Raw genomic sequence first — 17,876 nt, 5'->3', positions numbered from 1 at the left:
TATTAAAATCCACTACTAATTAAACAGTTTGACTGAGAAAAATTGTACACCTCCATAACTCAGTGTGACTGCCGGTTATGAGGAGGACCCAGTTTCGATTTCCAGTACTACCAGAAATTTTTTCACTAGGTTTTTTTGTTAGGTGGGACGACTGGCTTGGGATGCACTCAGCCTCACGAGACCAATTGAGGAGCTACTTGAATGAGAAGTAGCAGATCCAAGGTCAAGAAAGCCTACATCCACTGACAGAGTGGTGCGGTGACCCCGTGCCCCTCCATACTACATTCAATGATGCCATTGACAGAGGATGACAAGGCATTGGTTGGTTCCAAAATGAGGAGTGCACGCACGCGCTCTCTCTCTCTCTCTCTCTCTCTCTCTCTCTCTCTCTCTCTCTGTGGTCTTCAGTCCTGAGACTGGTTTGATGCAGCTCTCCATGCTACTCTATCCTGTGCAAGCTTCTTCATCTCCCAGTACCTACTGCAGCCTACATCCTTCTGAATCTGCTTAGTGTATTCATCTCTTGGTCTCCCTCTACGATTTTTACCCTCCACACTGCCCTCCAATACTAAATTGGTGATCCCTCGATGTCTCAGAACATGTCCTACCAACCGATCCCTTCTTCTGGTCAAGTTGTGCCACAAGCTCCTCTTCTCCCCAATTCTATTCAATACTTCTTCATTAGTTATGTGATCTATCCATCTAATCTTCCGCATTCTTCTGTAGCACTACATTTCGAAAGCCTCTATTCTCTTCTTGTCTAAACTATTTATTGTCCACGTTTCACTTCCATACATGGCTACACTCCATACAAATACTTTCATAAACAACTTCCAGACATTTAAATCTATACTCAACGTTAACAAGTTTTTCTTCTTCAGAAACGCTTTCCTTGCCATTGCCAGTCTACATTTTATATCCTCTCTACTTCGACCATCACCAGTTATTTTGCTCCCCAAATAGCAAAAATTCCTTTACTACTTTAAGTGTCTCAATTCCTAATCTAATTCCCTCAGCATCACACGACTTAATTCAACTACAATCCATTATCCTAGTTTTGCTTTTGTTGATGTTCATCTTATACCCTCCTTTCAAGACACTGTCCATCCCATTCAACTGCTCTTCCAAGTCCTTTGCTGTCTCTGACAGAATTACAATGTTATCGGCGAACCTTAAAGTTTTTATTTCTTCTCCATGGAATTTAATACCTACTCTGAACTTTTCTTTTGTTTCCTTTATTGATTGCTCAATATACAGATTGAATAACATCGGGGATAGGCTACAACCCTGTCTCACTCCCATCCCAACCACTGCTTCCCTTTCATGTCCCTCGACTCTTATAACTGCCATCTGGTTTCTGTACAAATTGTAAATAGCCTTTCGCTCCCTGTATTATACCCCTGCCACTTTCAGAATTTGAAAGAGAGTATTCCAATCAACATTGTCAAAAGCTTTCTCTAAGTCTACAAATGCTAGAAACGTAGGTTTGCCTTTTTTTAATCTAGCTTCTAAGATAAGTCGAGGGGCAGGATTGCCTCCCGTGTTCCAATATTTCTACGGAATCCAAACTGATCTTCCCCGAGGTCGGCTTCTATCAGTTTTTCCATTCGTCTGTAAAGAATTCGCGTTAGTATTTTGCAGCTGTGACTTATTAAACTGATATTTCGGTAATTTTCACATCTGTCAACACTTGCTTTCTTTGGAATTGGAATTATTATATTCTTCTTGAAGTCTGAGGGTATTTCGCCTGGCTCATACATTTAGCTCACCAGATGGTAGAGTTTTGTCAGGACTGGCTCTCCCAAGGCTGTCAGTAGTTCTAATGGAATGTTGTCTACTCCTGGGGCCTTGTTTCGACTCAGGTCTTTCAGTGCTCTGTCAAACTCTTCACGCAGTATCGTATCTCCCACTTCATCATCTACATCCTCTTCCATTTCCATAATATTGTCCTCAAGTACATGGCCCTTGTATAGACCCTCTACATACTCCTTCCACCTTTCTGCTTTCCCTTCTTTGCTTAGAAGTGGGTTTCCATCAAAGCTGTTGATATTCATGCAAGTGGTGCTCCTTTCTCCAAAGGTCTCTTTAATTTTCCTGTATGCAGTATCTATCTTACCCCTAGTGGGATAAGCCTCTACATCCTTACATTTGTCCTCTAGCCATTCCTGCTTAGCCATTTTGCACTTCCTGTCGATCTCATTTTTGAGACGTTTGTATTCCTTTTTGCCTGCTTCATTTACTGCATTTTTAATTTTCTCCTTTCATCAATTAAATTCAATATTTCTTCTTCTGAATTGTGATAACAATGTACTATTAAGAGCACTTACATGTGATCCTCACTTCTGTAATTACAATTCTGCCTTTCAACACCAGTAGTCATTCTTACAGCTGTATCACAATGTTGTGTGTGAAATAGTGGTCAACGGCCAGCGACACCACAGTAGTGTCATGTGCATAGTATCGCATGGTGGCCAGCGACACCACAGTGGTGTGAGAATAGTATCGTGCAGTGGCCGGCGGCAACACTTTAGTTTCTTTTGCAGTCTGTTGGTGTTTTGTTAAGGTAACAATAAGTTACACGCATCGACAAGTTTTTTGTTTTTATAAGTACTTGTGCCCCTTCATCATAGCAGATGAAAGAGATTATTTACAATGAATGCGTGGAGCAAAACTTGGAGGTTGCCACTACATTGCATATGTCTCATCAGGACCTGGTTGACAGACTTTCAAAAGCAACACCAACTAATAGGTCTACGTGTTTCCAAAATGAAAATTAAGAAACTGCCACGCATGTTAAAAAAAAAATCTTAATGTGCAAGTCTTGTGGAGTTGTGTTACGTCTTGGAGACTGTTTTGCAGCATCATATGAAAGAGAAATACCAAGTACCAAAGACATTGCAAATAAACAAGTATTTGAAACAAATAAATTTTGTATTTATTCACATATGTATATCTTTTAAATTTCATGAAAGTAGGGGAACAGGGTTGAGAACTTACGAGAACTAACGATGAGATTAGTAAAATGTAACAATTTATAATCTCCCGATAATGTCAAGAACGGCCCGCGACAAGACAAGTAATCCAAATTAGCGTACCATTTTCTTCCCTCAGATGATTAAGGCTTTCTTCTAACTTTTTCTGGCAGTTGTATGCATCTCTCATCTGACCTATTTGCCTGTGTTAGAAGGAACTCTAGTAGCTGATGCTGAATATGCATTTGAGTACTGTTCTCAGTCCTGGAGCAAAGTTGAGGCCTTTCCCTAGAACTGATAGGGTGTCTTGTGTAATTCATTGGGTAGGAAGATGCCCACCATCCTGCTACATTCTCTTGAGTGTATTATGTCTCACAGACAAGAGAATTTTGAACATTGCTAATTTATTATTGGACTTACTTTTGAACCATGTAATACTTTTTCACCCATTTCCAGCCACAGTAACATTCTGTTGACCAGATCCAGAAAAGGCAGAGCAGGTTTCTGGAGTTTCTGTTAAAGAATATGATAGATTTTTTCTCTAACTAACACCATAGTTACTTAGAGCTTCATAAAGTGATCAAAAAATGCTGTATTGATCACTGATGAGAAGATATTACAAAGATTTTGGCCAAATAAAGAAGCACATTTAAACATCTAACTTATTAGCCTTTGTTTAAAAAAAATAAAATTCAATTCAATTGTAGAATGCAAGAGGTGGCAAAGCGATGGTACTGATCTAAAGGGCTATGAGACGAGCATAATGATACTATAAATGCAAACATTTTTAGGTTAGGCTTTACCGTGACTGTTACCGACATTAAATGAAACAACAAGTTTACTGTTACCAGTCACCGTTTTATTTTATTTTTTCCATGACGCGTTTCGAAGGTTTAAACCTCCATCATCGGGTGGATTTACATTAGTTAGTATTACATATGTATGTTGTGTTACGATTTTGGAGGAACTTGTGGCACTGCCTCCAGTGGTCACAGGTTCCTTTTTCTGTCGTAACACTTTCACATATTGATACTAGTTTCTTGAAGCTCAACAGCAACAAATTTCAGCAACAGCTTCAACAAGAACAGTAGTAATTCACATCCCATCAGGAACAGCATCAGTAGCAAATGGTCATGAAATCATAGCTGTTAACATAATTCGTAGCTACATTCTCAGCCACACCTGTTGCTCTGTCATCCTGTTACTTCAGGACAGCACCACTGCCTGGAAAATGTACCTGCATCAACAGTTTGCTGATCTTCAGAAATTGTTCTTTTTGTCTCGATTGTCTCTGAATGTAATGTGTTTCCTTAGAAAGCTAAAACCCTTTTCAATACTGATAAATTATTATTTTCAGAATATGCGAAGCACTTTCAGAATATTATAGTTGCAAATCACATACATCATCCTCCAGGTTAGGTCTTTGCCACTGTTAGAAACTGCAGTTTAAATCATGCCATAACTGGCTTCCACATCTTAGAGTCATTGTTGTAATGAACAGTGTATACAGTCATATGCTGATCGCTTAACAAAGGCACCCAGTTGTTTGCTATGCACCTGGCAAAGAAAAACATACTCAGACACCAGAGTTTTCAGATCCATATTGATAAAGTTCTCAGAATTGCTCAAAGTTTCAAATTATCGCAAGAGACTGAAAATCGTTGGCAAACACACACTGAAGTTTCTTATTGCTTCTGGCTGCCAGAAGAAACAAATGGCTCGGCTGGCAATGGAGCAGGCAGGTTCCGTGTGTATTTGCTTTTAGGAAGCTTTAATTTTCGAGTGCTCTTAATAGTGTTCCATAGATTTCGTGTTTGGTTTGAATACAGTCAGAGAGAGTCCCTTTAGTCAGCTATAGTCAGTGTCAGTGTCGTCGTAACTGCCGTCTGCTTCACGTCTGCTGTGCAGCGAGCTACCTTAATTTAAGTATTAACTGTATTTTTCTTACTTGTCACTTCTTCTTCCGTGTGTATTTGCTTTTAGGAAGCTTTATTTTTCGATTGCTCTTAATAGTGTTCCATAGATTTCGTGTTTGTTTTGAATACAGTCAGAGAGAGTCCCTGTAGTCAACCATAGTGCCAGTAGTGCTAGAGTTTGTTTTCAATACAGTCCAGAGACAGGTAGTGCTATTTTCATTGTTTTCTACAAGAAGTGGCTAGCAACCACAGTTTAGTGAATAAGCAGCCGCCTTTAGTGAATTAGCAGTCTAGTTAAAGGTTGATTAGCTCTCTTCAGTAAATTGTTTCCTTAGGATGGATAGGATGTGTGACTGCTGTGTACGGACGCAGGAGGAGCTGGCCACTGTTCGCGAACAGCTGAGCGTGTTGATGGCCGCGGTCAGCCGTCTTCAGGCTGCTGCCTCGGAGTGTAGCGGCAGTGGGGAGTCTGGTGCGTCGCGAGGTACACCCCAGGTGTTACATGCTTCACCCATTGTCCCTGCTGTCGAGACATCTTCGCGGGTACCGGGCGCGGTTGGGCCACCCTCTCCCCAAGGGGAGTGGCGGGTTCAGCGGCGTTCGCGGCGCACGAGGCGGAAGGTCAATGTGGAGGCTGGCCGTGTGCCATCGCCCGCTCTGCCTGTGAGGGGACATGTGGCTACTCCTTCAGCAAGGTCCGAGCAGGCACACGGGGGGAGGGGTTTATTAGTTATTGGGAGCTCCAACGTTAGGCGGGTGATGGAGCCCCTTAGGGAAATAGCGAGAAGGTCGGGGAAGAAGGCCAGTGTTCACTCTGTCTGCTTGCCGGGGGGCCTCATCCGAGATGTGGAGGAGGCCCTACCGGCGGCGATAGAGAGCACTGGGTGCACCCGACTGCAAATTGTTGCTCATGTCGGCACCAATGACTCCTGCCGTCTGGGTTCAGAGGTCATCCTCAGTTCGTACAGGCGGTTGGCGGAATTGGTGAAGGCGGAAAGCCTCGCTCGCGGGGTGGAATCAGAGCTAACTATTTGTAGTATCGTTCCCAGAACCGATCGCGGTCCTCTGGTTTGGAGCCGAGTGGAAGGCTTAAACCAGAGGCTCAGACGATTCTGCGGAGATCTGGGGTGCAAATTTCTCGACCTCCGCTATCGGGTGGAGAAATGTAGGGTCCCCCTGAATAGGTCAGGCGTGCACTACACGTCGGAAGCGGCTACAAGGGAAGCGGAGTACGTGTGGAGTGCACATGGGGGTTTTTTAGGTTAGAGAATCCCCTCCCTAGGCCCGACAAGACGCCTCCTGAGACGCGGCAAGATAGGAGTAGGCAAAATGCAACAGGAAATAACAATATTAATGTGCTAATAGTAAACTGCAGGAGCGTCTATAGAAAGGTCCCAGAACTGCTCTCATTAATAAACGATCACAACGCCCATATAGTACTAGGGACAGAAAGTTGGCTGAAACCAGACGTAAACAGTAACGAAATCCTAAACTCAGATTGGAATGTATACCGCAGAGACAGGCTGAACAGTGAAGGGGGAGGCGTGTTTATAGCGGTAAGAAGTGCAATAGTATTGAAGGAAATTGACGGAGATCCGAAATGTGAAATGATTTGGGTGAAGGTCGCGGTTAAAGCAGGCTCAGACATGGTAATTGGATGTCTCTATAGGCCCCCTGGCTCAGCAGCTGTTGTGGCTGAGCACCTGAAGGATAATTTGGAAAATATTTCGAGTAGATTTCCCCACCATGTTATAGTTCTGGGTGGAGATTTTAATTTGCCGGATATAGACTGGGAGACTCAGATGTTCATAACGGGTGGCAGGGACAAAGAATCCAGTGAAATTTTTTTAAGTGCTTTATCTGAAAACTACCTTGAGCAGTTAAACAGAGAACCGACTCGTGGCGATAACATATTAGACCTTCTGGTGACAAACAGACCCGAACTATTTGAAAAAGTTAACGCAGAACAGGGAATCAGCGATCATAAAGCGGTTACGGCATCGATGATTTCAGCCGTAAATAGGAATATTAAAAAGGGTAGGAAGATTTTTCTGTTTAGAAAAAGTGACAAAAAGCAGATTTCAGAGTACCTGTTGGCTCAACACAAAAGTTTTGTCTCAAGTACTGATAGTGTTGAGGATCAGTGGACAAAGTTCAAAACCATCGTACAATATGCGTTAGATGAGTATGTGCCAAGCAAGATCGTAAGAGATGGAAAAGAGCCACCGTGGTTCAACAACCGAGTTAGAAAACTGCTGCGGAAGCAAAGGGAACTTCACAGCAAACATAAACATAGCCAAAGCCTTGCAGACAAACAAAAATTACGCGAAGCGAAATGTAGTGTGACGAGGGCTAAGCGAGAGGCGTTCAATGAATTCGAAAGTAAAGTTCTATGTACTGACTTGGCAGAAAATCCTAAGAAATTTTTGTCTTATGTCAAAGCGGTAGGTGGATCAAAACAAAATGTCCAGACACTCTGTGACCAAAATGGTACTGAAACAGAGGGTGACAGACTAAAGGCCGAAATACTAAATGTCTTTTTCCAAAGTTGTTTCACAGAGGAAGATTGCACTGTAGTTCCTTCTCTAGATTGTCGCACAGATGACAAAATGGTAGATATCGAAATAGACGACAGAGGGATAGAGAAACAATTAAAATCGCTCAAAAGAGGAAAGGCCTCTGGACTTGATGGGATACCAGTTCAATTTTACACAGAGTACGCGAAGGAACTTGCCCCCCTTCTTGCAGCGGTGTACCGTAGGTCTCTAGAAGAGCGTAGCGTTCCAAAGGATTGGAAAAGGGCACAGGTCATCCCCGTTTTCAAGAAGGGACGTCGAACAGATGTGCAGAACTATAGACCTATATCTCTAACGTCGATCAGTTGTAGAATTTTGGAACACGTATTGTGTTAGAGTATAATGACTTTTCTGGAGACTAGAAATCTATTCTGTAGGAATCAGCATGGGTTTCGAAAAAGACGGTCATGTGAAACCCAGCTCGCGCTATTCGTCCACGAGACTCAGAGGGCCATAGACACGGGTTCACAGGTAGATGCCGTGTTTCTTGACTTCCGCAAGGCGTTCGATACAGTTCCCCACAGTCGTTTATTGAACAAAGTAAGAGCATATGGACTATCAGACCAATTGTGTGATTGGATTGAGGAGTTCCTAGATAACAGGACGCAGCACGTTGTTCTCAATGGAGAGAAGTCTTCCGAAGTAAGAGTAATTTCAGGTGTGCCGCAGGGGAGTGTCATAGGACCGTTGCTATTCACAATATACATAAATGACCTTGTGGATGACATCGGAAGTTCACTGAGGCTTTTTGCAGATGATGCTGTGGTGTATCGAGAGGTTGTAACAATGGAAAATTGTACTGAAATGCAGGAGGATCTGCAGCGAATTGACGCATGGTGCAGGGAATGGCAACTGAATCTAAATGTAGACAAGTGTAATGTGCTGCGAATACACAGAAAGATAGATCCTTTATCATTTAGCTACAAAGTAGGTCAGCAACTGGAAGCAGTTAATACCATAAATTATCTGGGAGTACGCATTAGGAGTGATTTAAAATGGAATGATCATATAATGTTGATTGTCGGTAAAGCAGATGCCAGACTGAGATTCATTGGAAGAATCCTAAGGAAATGTAATCCGAAAACAAAGGAAGTAGGTTACAGTACGCTTGTTCGCCCACTGCTTGAATACTGCTCAGCAGTGTGGGATCCGTACCAGATAGGGTTGATACAAGACATAGAGAAGATCCAACGGAGAGCAGCGCGCTTCGTTACAGGATCATTTAGTAATCGCGAAAGCGTTACGGAGATGACAGATAAACTCCAGTGGAAGACTCTGCAGGAGAGACGCTCAGTAGCTCGGTACGGGCTTTTGTCAAAGTTTCGAGAACATACCTTCACCGAAGAGTCAAGCAGTATATTGCTCCCTCCTACGTATATCTCGCGAAGAGACCATGAGGATAAAATCAGAGAGATTAGAGCCCACACAGAGGCATACCGACAATCCTTCTTTCCACGAACAATACGAGACTGGAATAGAAGGGAGAACCGATAGAGGTACTGAAGGTACCCTCCGCCACACACCGTCAGGTGGCTTGCGGAGTATGGATGTAGATGTAGATGTAGACAGCCACAGCAAACAATAGGATTCACAGACGTATTCAGTCACAAAGAAAAATAGATGAACAACTGCAGAGTTCTTCTACTTCCGCCAACTTACATTTGATGTAAGAACCACAACAATAGGAGAAATTAGGATTCAAATGGAGGCATATAGACATTAGTTTTTCCATCACTATCTGCAATGAAACAGGAAAGGAAATGATTAGTAATGGTATAAAATACCCTCCAGCTTGCACCATACAATGGCTAGTGGAGTATGTTTGTAGATGTACATGAAACTAAAACTGGAAGTAATAGGTATTTTGCCATCAGTATCTTCACAATAAAATTGTGTTACACAATTAAACAGAATTTGCTACTATTAGAAAAGCGTAAAATGTATGAACTATAGCAGCATTCCCTCTTCTCTTAGATTTGTATCAAAATAATGTTCGTAAGAGATTACCATGCTTAGGACTCAATGTGTTTTGTTGGTCACCTTTATTTCAAAATTGTTCAAAAGCATATAGCACTAATATACACCTAGTCTGGAAATTAGCCGCCTCCTTACTGTTTATTCTTGGTGATAAACTAAACAAACATATTCAATATAAAATGTATTCACTTTAATGAAAGAATATGGGTAATACAGTTGTGTGGAAGGTCCTCTAAAATTCAAATAAATAGTTACAATCATATTTTTAACCAGCACAGAAACACACATTTTAAATTTATCACAACTTCAAGACTTAATAAATGAAAAATGCTAGTCTGTTTTTGTTCTACAGTATTACTTTTATTATGTTAACTGGTTTTTGGCTTGGATGACCATCTTGAGACATTCTCTTATTGTGTAGAGTATCTCATTAAATTTTCTCTGTCTGGTCTTTATTATGTATTAACACAGCTCATTTCTGATCTACAATCAGTTTTACATATTCTGTAAATTAGCTAAAGCAACAACAATGGCAAATCCTTTGGTCCCAGAAAGCTCTTCCCAATACTTGTTTTGTTATGCATCTTTTAAAATGCCTGCCTTCACTTTTAAAAAATCACTATAATAGATAAATGCTGTTATCAAATTATCACATATTTGTTTTTGCTACATCTCGAATGAAATAAATAAAATTGCTAAAAGCACAAAGGAATTCTTTATGATTATTACACAAGGTGTTGCCAAGCAAAAGATCTACATACAGGCCATGAGAGAGCAAGACCAGTCTAAGAAAGCAAGATGCTGAAGAATATGGCATGTATTTGCAGCATAGGTACTACAATGAAATTTTCTGTGGAGACAAAAAAGAATCAAGATAATTTATGCCTGGGTAGTTGGTATATATATCCAGGAAAGTTATTGTCATATTCATACCATGTATGTATCTAGGGCATCAGATATAAAACTAAGATTTGTCATTCCTTCTTGGAACAATAACGATGTTATAGGCAGGACAACAAAGAGGATTTTATTTTATTTGTAACACAATAAATATCTGCAGAGTAGATTAAATAAATTTTGTTTATAAAAATAAAGAAAGTACACTTCTGAAAATATGCAATCTTTTCATGCTACTTATTACAAACCTTCAGTTCTTCTGCAAATTTGTATTCAGAGGTAAATTTTGTATGCACAGTCCAAATTTTATGAATGCTTTAACTGTGAAAAGTACAATAGGGCACAATTGTTGAACATAATCACTATGATTTATTTGTACAAAAATTAAAAGTAAATTGTAAATGTTGTGTGGCTGCTAATCTTGTGCAAGCCTTTTGATGTGACAGCACTGAAATATTGTGTGTCAATCTTGCTGCTTATTTCATCAAGCAGTTTCTCATTTGGCTTGAAGGGTGATTAGATCCATTCCAGACTACTACATATTAAAAATCTAGGACATCCACCTCAGTAGCCAACAACACTAAGAACTATATCATGGAATCAAACACCAAAGTAAAAAAGAACAATTACACATTGTAAGTGTATATTTAATCATTATATATTTATATATAATATCCAAAATACTGGAAAAGGAGAGGGAGTAAGTCAGAAGTGTAAATGCCCTTCATCCCCATCTCTTCAATGGCTGTAATTATAACATAACAGCATAAATAAATACTTCCAAAAACATAAAAGTGCTTCCATAAGACTCTCAACCAGCAATCATTTTGTTAATGTTGTTCACACAGTGATCTGTACTGTACTGTGAAGCAATAGTTAGTGAATCAGGAAGGCACTCAAGTATAAGGTGTAATGGGGATTTTTCATAAACCTGAATTAATCATACATTTTGTAAATAAACTGATAACACAAGCCCTTTGTCTTTGTCACTAGCCTTCCACAATGCACCAGATTGCACCACCAGAATCTGTCATCACCACTGCAGTGTATTCCATTAGATTTCACAACTACAGCCCCACCCTGCTGCACCTCTATGGACTGTCTCTCAACCATAGCGCTCACCTGCAGATGATTAACTCAGGAAAATTAATTTGAGCATATTCTAAGCTGAAATACAATAAATTTCCATGAGGTAGAAAAGCTTCTGTCCACAAATCAGCACAAATTTAGAAAGCACCACTCACACCAAACTCAGCTTGTCCTCTTCTTGTCCAGTATCGTGCAAACCATGATGGATGAAGGGCAACTTGGATATTCCACAGCCCCAGATTTCCAGATAGTAGTAGACACAGTGTCCCTATGCAGACTTAGATCCAAGCATAGGGAATTGATAGGACCCTTCTTGTTCTCTATTTACATAAATGATCTGACAGATAAGGTGAGCAGCAATTTGCAACTGTTTGCTACTGAGACTGTAGTACGGGAAAATATCATCGAGTGACTGTAGGATGTTACAGGATGAATTAGACAAAATTTCTACTTGCTGTAAGGAATAACAGGCTGCTCTAAATGTTAAAAAAATCAAGGCATAAAATTGCAAAACAAAATGGAATAAGCATGTAAGGTTGGTAGTAGGTAGAAGTTGAATGGTTAATTTCAGCTTATTGGGAGAATTCTAGGAACGTGTAGCTCACCCGCGTTTTATATCATTCTTGGTTACTGCATAAGTATTTGGGATCCCCACCAGGTTGAATTAAAGGAAGACGTTGAAGCAATTCAGGTCTATTAAAGTGACAAATGATGACATCCTTAAAACTGATGGAGAGATTTGTGGAAATATACTGCAGAAAGAAGCAAGCAGTGGCCTATGGAAATACGAGGGAATCCGAAGAATGATAGTGTGCTAGGAAAATGAAAAAATAGTAAAGGAAGGTTATTACCGAGCTACATACATTAAGTTATGAAAGACACATATAATGAGGACGTTTGAAAGAATGGAGTTCTATTGCTAACCACATTGCTATCACAACCAGACTGGTGCGAAACAATCCTCAAATTGAACACTAAAAGAAATGAAGGATGCTTGTGTTGTAGTACAGCTAATAAACACACGTGAAACATTATGAAGTTGGCAGAGGGACTACAAATAAAACAGTGACAGAGACAAATCATGATAAACACAGTGATTACTGAAATCAACCTGCACTGTACGAGAGGTGCTGCATGAGAGAGCTAAGCAATAAATATACAGATATAAGCAGACAACTTGCTGAAGCTCAGTGGGCCATGGGGAGGGGGGGGGGGGGGCATAATGGACAAAATTCCGTATGCTATCACACTTACAAATACAAGGTGTGATTATACCAGCAAAATGTAATAAACATTTGCATCAGTAGAAAAACTTGCATTTTATTGGTGTATACAACAACAGATTTACAATTTAAAAAACTAAGAAAAGAGAGTATGGGGGGGAAGTCAAAAAGAAAATCAGAGACATTACTGTTAGTAAATTCTGGAAATTTATAATGATTTCTGAGGGAATTACCATGATAAACATATGATAAATCAGTTCGGTGAATTATTATTGAAGACTGGGTTGTAAACAGACAGTATGTTACAGACATATGCACAAAGTTGCAAAATATTTCAGTCAATGAAAACTACAGGTAGTAACATCAACAATGCAGGAAAAAGATAGATTGCTACTTACCATAAAGAAGACACATTAAGTTGCAAACAGGTACAATTAAAAGACACACAAAGCTTTCAGCCACAGCCTTCATCGGCAAAAGAGAAAAACACACCATTCATACACACAAGCAAGCACACCTCACGCACACATGACCACCAGCTCCAGCAATTCAGGCCAGAATTCTTATAGCAGAACCTGAATATCGCCAGTTTAAAGATGCAGCTTTAGTGTGGCAAAATGTGTGTCAGACTGAGAACTAGGCAGTGTCTAATTATTATACACAAAATATGCCCAAAGGTAAATTCATCAAGGTCTCACCAACTGGAAGTAGCTGCTTGGGTTCTGTCAAAACTGCCATATGTTCTGGTTATTGGGGAGAGAAACCAATTAATATAGGGTCAAATACCTTGGGAAGATCTGAGGCACACATTTTGCGTTTTGAACACTATGATACTTGCGGAAGGTGAAGAATTATATCTGAGTATCTCTGTTAACGCCCCTGCTAATGATAAAACTTGTTTGTCAAGTTTGTTGTTTCCTATACACAGGTTTGTCAAACAAGCACGCTGACATACCGACAAAGGCTTAAGCTACTTTTGGAGCAGCTCTCACGCTATGTGTATCATGTAGTGGGGCGTTTTGACATTTGTCGGAATAGCTACTTATACAGGTGAAGCATCTCTTACATTGGCTTTCGCACTGTATAAAGAAGAAAAAGAAAACAAGATGCTGGTCCAGAAAATGGTTGAAACTATAAGATAAATATACTCATGAAAATCTTCTAAAGGAAATATTACACTTAGAACCTGATTATTACACCAACTTTCTCCAAATTGGTAGTGAAACTTTTAATAACCTGTTAAAATTACTTCACACTCACTTGGAAAAGGAAGACACAGTTATGTGAAAATTTATCTTCTACTTGGTCCTCTAATGAAAGTTCATTAACATACCACAACATGGGAAAATATACATTGTCCACAGGCAATCCAGAGAGCTTCCTTTATTTTATTATTATTTTTTATTATTTTACTGTACTCCCACTTCTTTGTTGTGCATTGAACATTGTGTTTTTTCTTAACCTATTCCTGCACAGTACACAATATATGGCTGCAAAAGACTTAGTACTTCTACCCTTTTGGTAACCGTTTCTATCACTTATCCTTGTTTCCATAATTGTGAAAATTCATGATACAATAAGATAAAAGGTAATGACACTCCTTCACTAAACATGCGTCCCGAAACAACAAACATAATCTCCACCATCTTGTCAAATAAAATTTCTCCCAGTTCTGGAAGTTGCAAACATGGGACAAACATGCACCTTTTTGAAAGTTACTATAGCAACAAGGTGTTAATTAGGTCCTCCCAGAGATATCTGAACCTTGCAATAAAATAACCAAATTTGATACCATATCAATAAAGTGCTGTGACTGTAGAGGAATCTACTATTTCCCTTTCTGCCTTGGGTACCAGTTATGAACACACCTACAGGGAAAGACTGTATTGGCTCCATCACTGACTTTGCACCACCATCACAACTGATAATACTTGCTATCATTCTACATTGTGTGATGGAAGTGTAACCTAGAGGATTAAATGAAACTCAACTGTTCCATTGTTTCTGGTTCTGATAGATATGTTTGAATAGTAAAGGAGAAATTCTTACCTGTACAAGGTATCCTAAACCTTTCTGGGATTGAAATTCCTGTTGTGTGTTGACAAACATGTTCTATAAACATGCCAAACAAAGTTGGCATAGACAAATATTTGATGAAACTAGTAAAGTTGGCAAATTGTGTGATCATTTACAGGGAACTTTAGGCTGCAGCAACTCTGAAATGACTTGATATAATGCTGAATTTCTTTGTGTGCCAACAGTTCACATAAAATCAGGCCACTGAGAATAGTTTACACGTGGTTCTACCAGAGAGCAAAGATAAATAAAATAATTTAAAAAATCGTTTGCTTTCCCACAGATGACAGGAATTTCAATCCCAGAAATGTTACAGACATCTTGTACCAGGAATTTTTGTTTCATCTTGCATGTTTAGCGAAAAAGAGTTATGTTAGTTATTTCTGTAAACATTTCTAAAGCTACGTACAAATGAACTACTTTAGCATTTTTCTCAAGACACACACATTAACTACACAGTTACATGTTTTTAAAGAGGGAACTGATTGGAGTGATGAAAAGGATACTGATGTGTACAAGGAAGAAGCATGTTTCTCCAGACTAGTTAATCTGACTGAATGGTCACCTGAAAGTGTAGCGATAGTCTACATTACAATTTCTGATCATCACTGTGCCAGGACAATATATTTTCATTATATAATCCATTTCTGGAAGTTGACTGTATTCTTCCCAACATAATTAAGCCATCCACAAAGTAAAGATTTTCTAACTTGTTGCATCAACACTCCACAATTATGCTTAACATATTAAAAGTTTACAGTTAAGATTGTTTATACTAAAAATGTCATCATCTGCTGTGGGCTAATTGTTCGGAACTTCACATTAACAATACAAGCACCCGAAAAGTCATGCAACCAGTTGAAGTTATCACCACATCACACTCTCACTGCTTTTATTGTACATGATAAAAAAATTTGTTCTTCATACTTCTGAAAATGTATATTTATGGGCAGACACAGCATTTATTCAGTTATTCTACACTGATCTTAATTCTATACTCAGATTAAGTGTCACAATGGAGGTACAACATATAACAAATACAGGCCACTACAACTGAAATTCGGATGGTGCAAAGATGCAAATAAAAAGATCCAAACCTGCAGGAAGAAAATTACCTGGTATTTATGTGTGCAACTAAGCACTATCCTCATTTCATCTACAGATGGAAATTTCAGCTTTTAGCATTGAGAATTCAATATGTTTTGGTACTATCATAATATCCATTTTAAAAAAATCTGGTTTACTGATTTAGTATAAGGGTAATATTTACATTCAATCATGGATTTTCCATTGTTGTATGGCTTTAGAGGTTTACTTTACTCAATCCCTCGATCACTGGCTGAGGTATGAGCACACTCTAACAACTCAAGTTTTAGACAAAAAAAAAAAAATGGCTCTGAATACTATGGGACTTAACTTCTGAGGTCATCAGTCCCCTACTTAAACCTAACTAACCTAAGGACATCACACACATCCATGCCCGAGGCAGGGTTCGAACCTGCAACCGTAGCGGTCGCGCGGTTCCTGGCTGAAGCACCTAGAACCACTCGGCCACTCTGGCCGGCAGTTTTAGACACTTTCTGAATTTTTTTAACAAAGAAAAGCATAAAACACATGAAAATTCCTCTCAGTTCAACAAATAAAATCATTTGAGTATAAAAACTTATTTAAATGAATGCAGTAACCAGTGGGGTGGCACAGCAGAAACTAAAAATGAATGTTAATCTGAAAATTATTTAAATATTCAGACTATCAACATTAAACATTGAAACGGTATTACTAACAAATTATAGTATAACTATCTTCATTATTTGTACACTGAATATGACTCAATTGTATGAATAAATAAGTTCAAGTCTTACAAGTACCACACAACAATATATTACATTTATACATGCAAAAGACACACATCCATGTTTAAGTGACAAACACAGAGCCATAAAACTGTTTACAACTGGCAGTCACTGTTGCGCATATCACAGCTATCAACAATCACAGATAATTTCCTGATTCAGTCTCTCCAACAGAAAAAATAATACAAATATCTTTGTACATATCCCTCAAAGTTGTTGGGAATAAAAACACTATGGATACAGTCCTGAAGACTGAAGCCTGCGAAATGTAGCAGGAGTAGCCGTAGGTCATACAGGAGGCGTTGGACCAGGACTGCCATATGATGAAGATTCATCATCACTGCCTAACAGTCGCTTTGTGTCTCTGTAAACAGCTGAAGCAGAAACTCCATTTGCTCTGTTTCCTTCAGTTCCCACAGATACAATACCTGTCTTTCTTGGACGCAACATACTTCTCACATCTGAATACGAAATGTCAATATCACGGAATGCATTGAGTAGAAATATGGCTGTTACAACAGTAAGAAAGCCACACATGCCTCCAACAATTTCTTCAGGTCCCACATCCTGCCACTCACGAAACAACACTGCTGATGACACAATTACTAGTGTCGTGAAAAGAACATAATAAATAGGAGTCACAATACCAGTGTTAAACAGATCAAGTGCTCTGTTTAGGTAATTCATCTGTATTGAAATACAGATAATAACAGCCATCAGCAGAAACCATGTAAGCCAGTTGGATACCTCATTTGATTTCCCTGTAACGGTGTCCCTGTGTAATAAAATAAAAAGAAGAAATCTTCGTATTACATACATGAGAAATATAATTAAAGTGTTGCGTATAATCTAAAATTAGACACACAGAAACAATTGACAGCAAAGAATGATAAATTAACATATAGCAAATGTTTCAGAATACTGCTAATGTTAGGTGAATGGGAAATGAAAAATAAAAAGAAAATTAAGAAGTAATACTGCTGTGAATTTAACATACTACTTCTAAGAAATGCAGACACTACTGTTTATGTAGTTCCAAAAACCCTTAGCAGTTTTAAAAACTGATCTTCTTCAGTCAACATATAATTTTTAGACTTTGATTCATAATGAATTACAAAAATCTGCTTACATCTACAAGATAAGTATTTAAACAATGGGACCATTTAAAGGTAGAACAAGCCAACTAATGAAGTCCAAATAAATTTAGAGAAACACATGTCTATTCATACATTTTCACTCCACACAGACATGACCACTGTTGGAGACAACCTTGGCTCTGTGTAATACATGTAAATAA

The 17,876-nt window shown here is 39.1% G+C and overlaps 1 protein-coding gene across 3 annotated transcripts in view; it reads right to left on the bottom strand.

Annotated features, from left to right (window-relative positions):
- Positions 1–9,034: 9,034 nt before the first annotated feature.
- LOC126091862 (magnesium transporter NIPA2) overlaps positions 9,035–17,876 on the bottom strand; it is a 140,683-nt gene continuing 131,841 nt past the window's right edge. For all 3 annotated transcript variants that reach the window (XM_049907140.1, XM_049907137.1, XM_049907139.1), the window contains exon 7: positions 9,035–17,354. In XM_049907140.1, coding sequence (XP_049763097.1) covers positions 16,868–17,354 — 487 coding nt within the window. In that variant the 3' untranslated portion in view covers positions 9,035–16,867. The remainder of the gene's footprint in view (positions 17,355–17,876) is intronic.

This window comes from Schistocerca cancellata, chromosome 7 (genome assembly GCF_023864275.1).
Source record: "Schistocerca cancellata isolate TAMUIC-IGC-003103 chromosome 7, iqSchCanc2.1, whole genome shotgun sequence".
NCBI classification, from domain to species: Eukaryota; Metazoa; Arthropoda; class Insecta; order Orthoptera; family Acrididae; genus Schistocerca; species Schistocerca cancellata.
The sequence above is the reverse complement of the archived record's forward strand: the minus strand, read 5'-3'. Positions and strand labels throughout refer to the sequence as shown.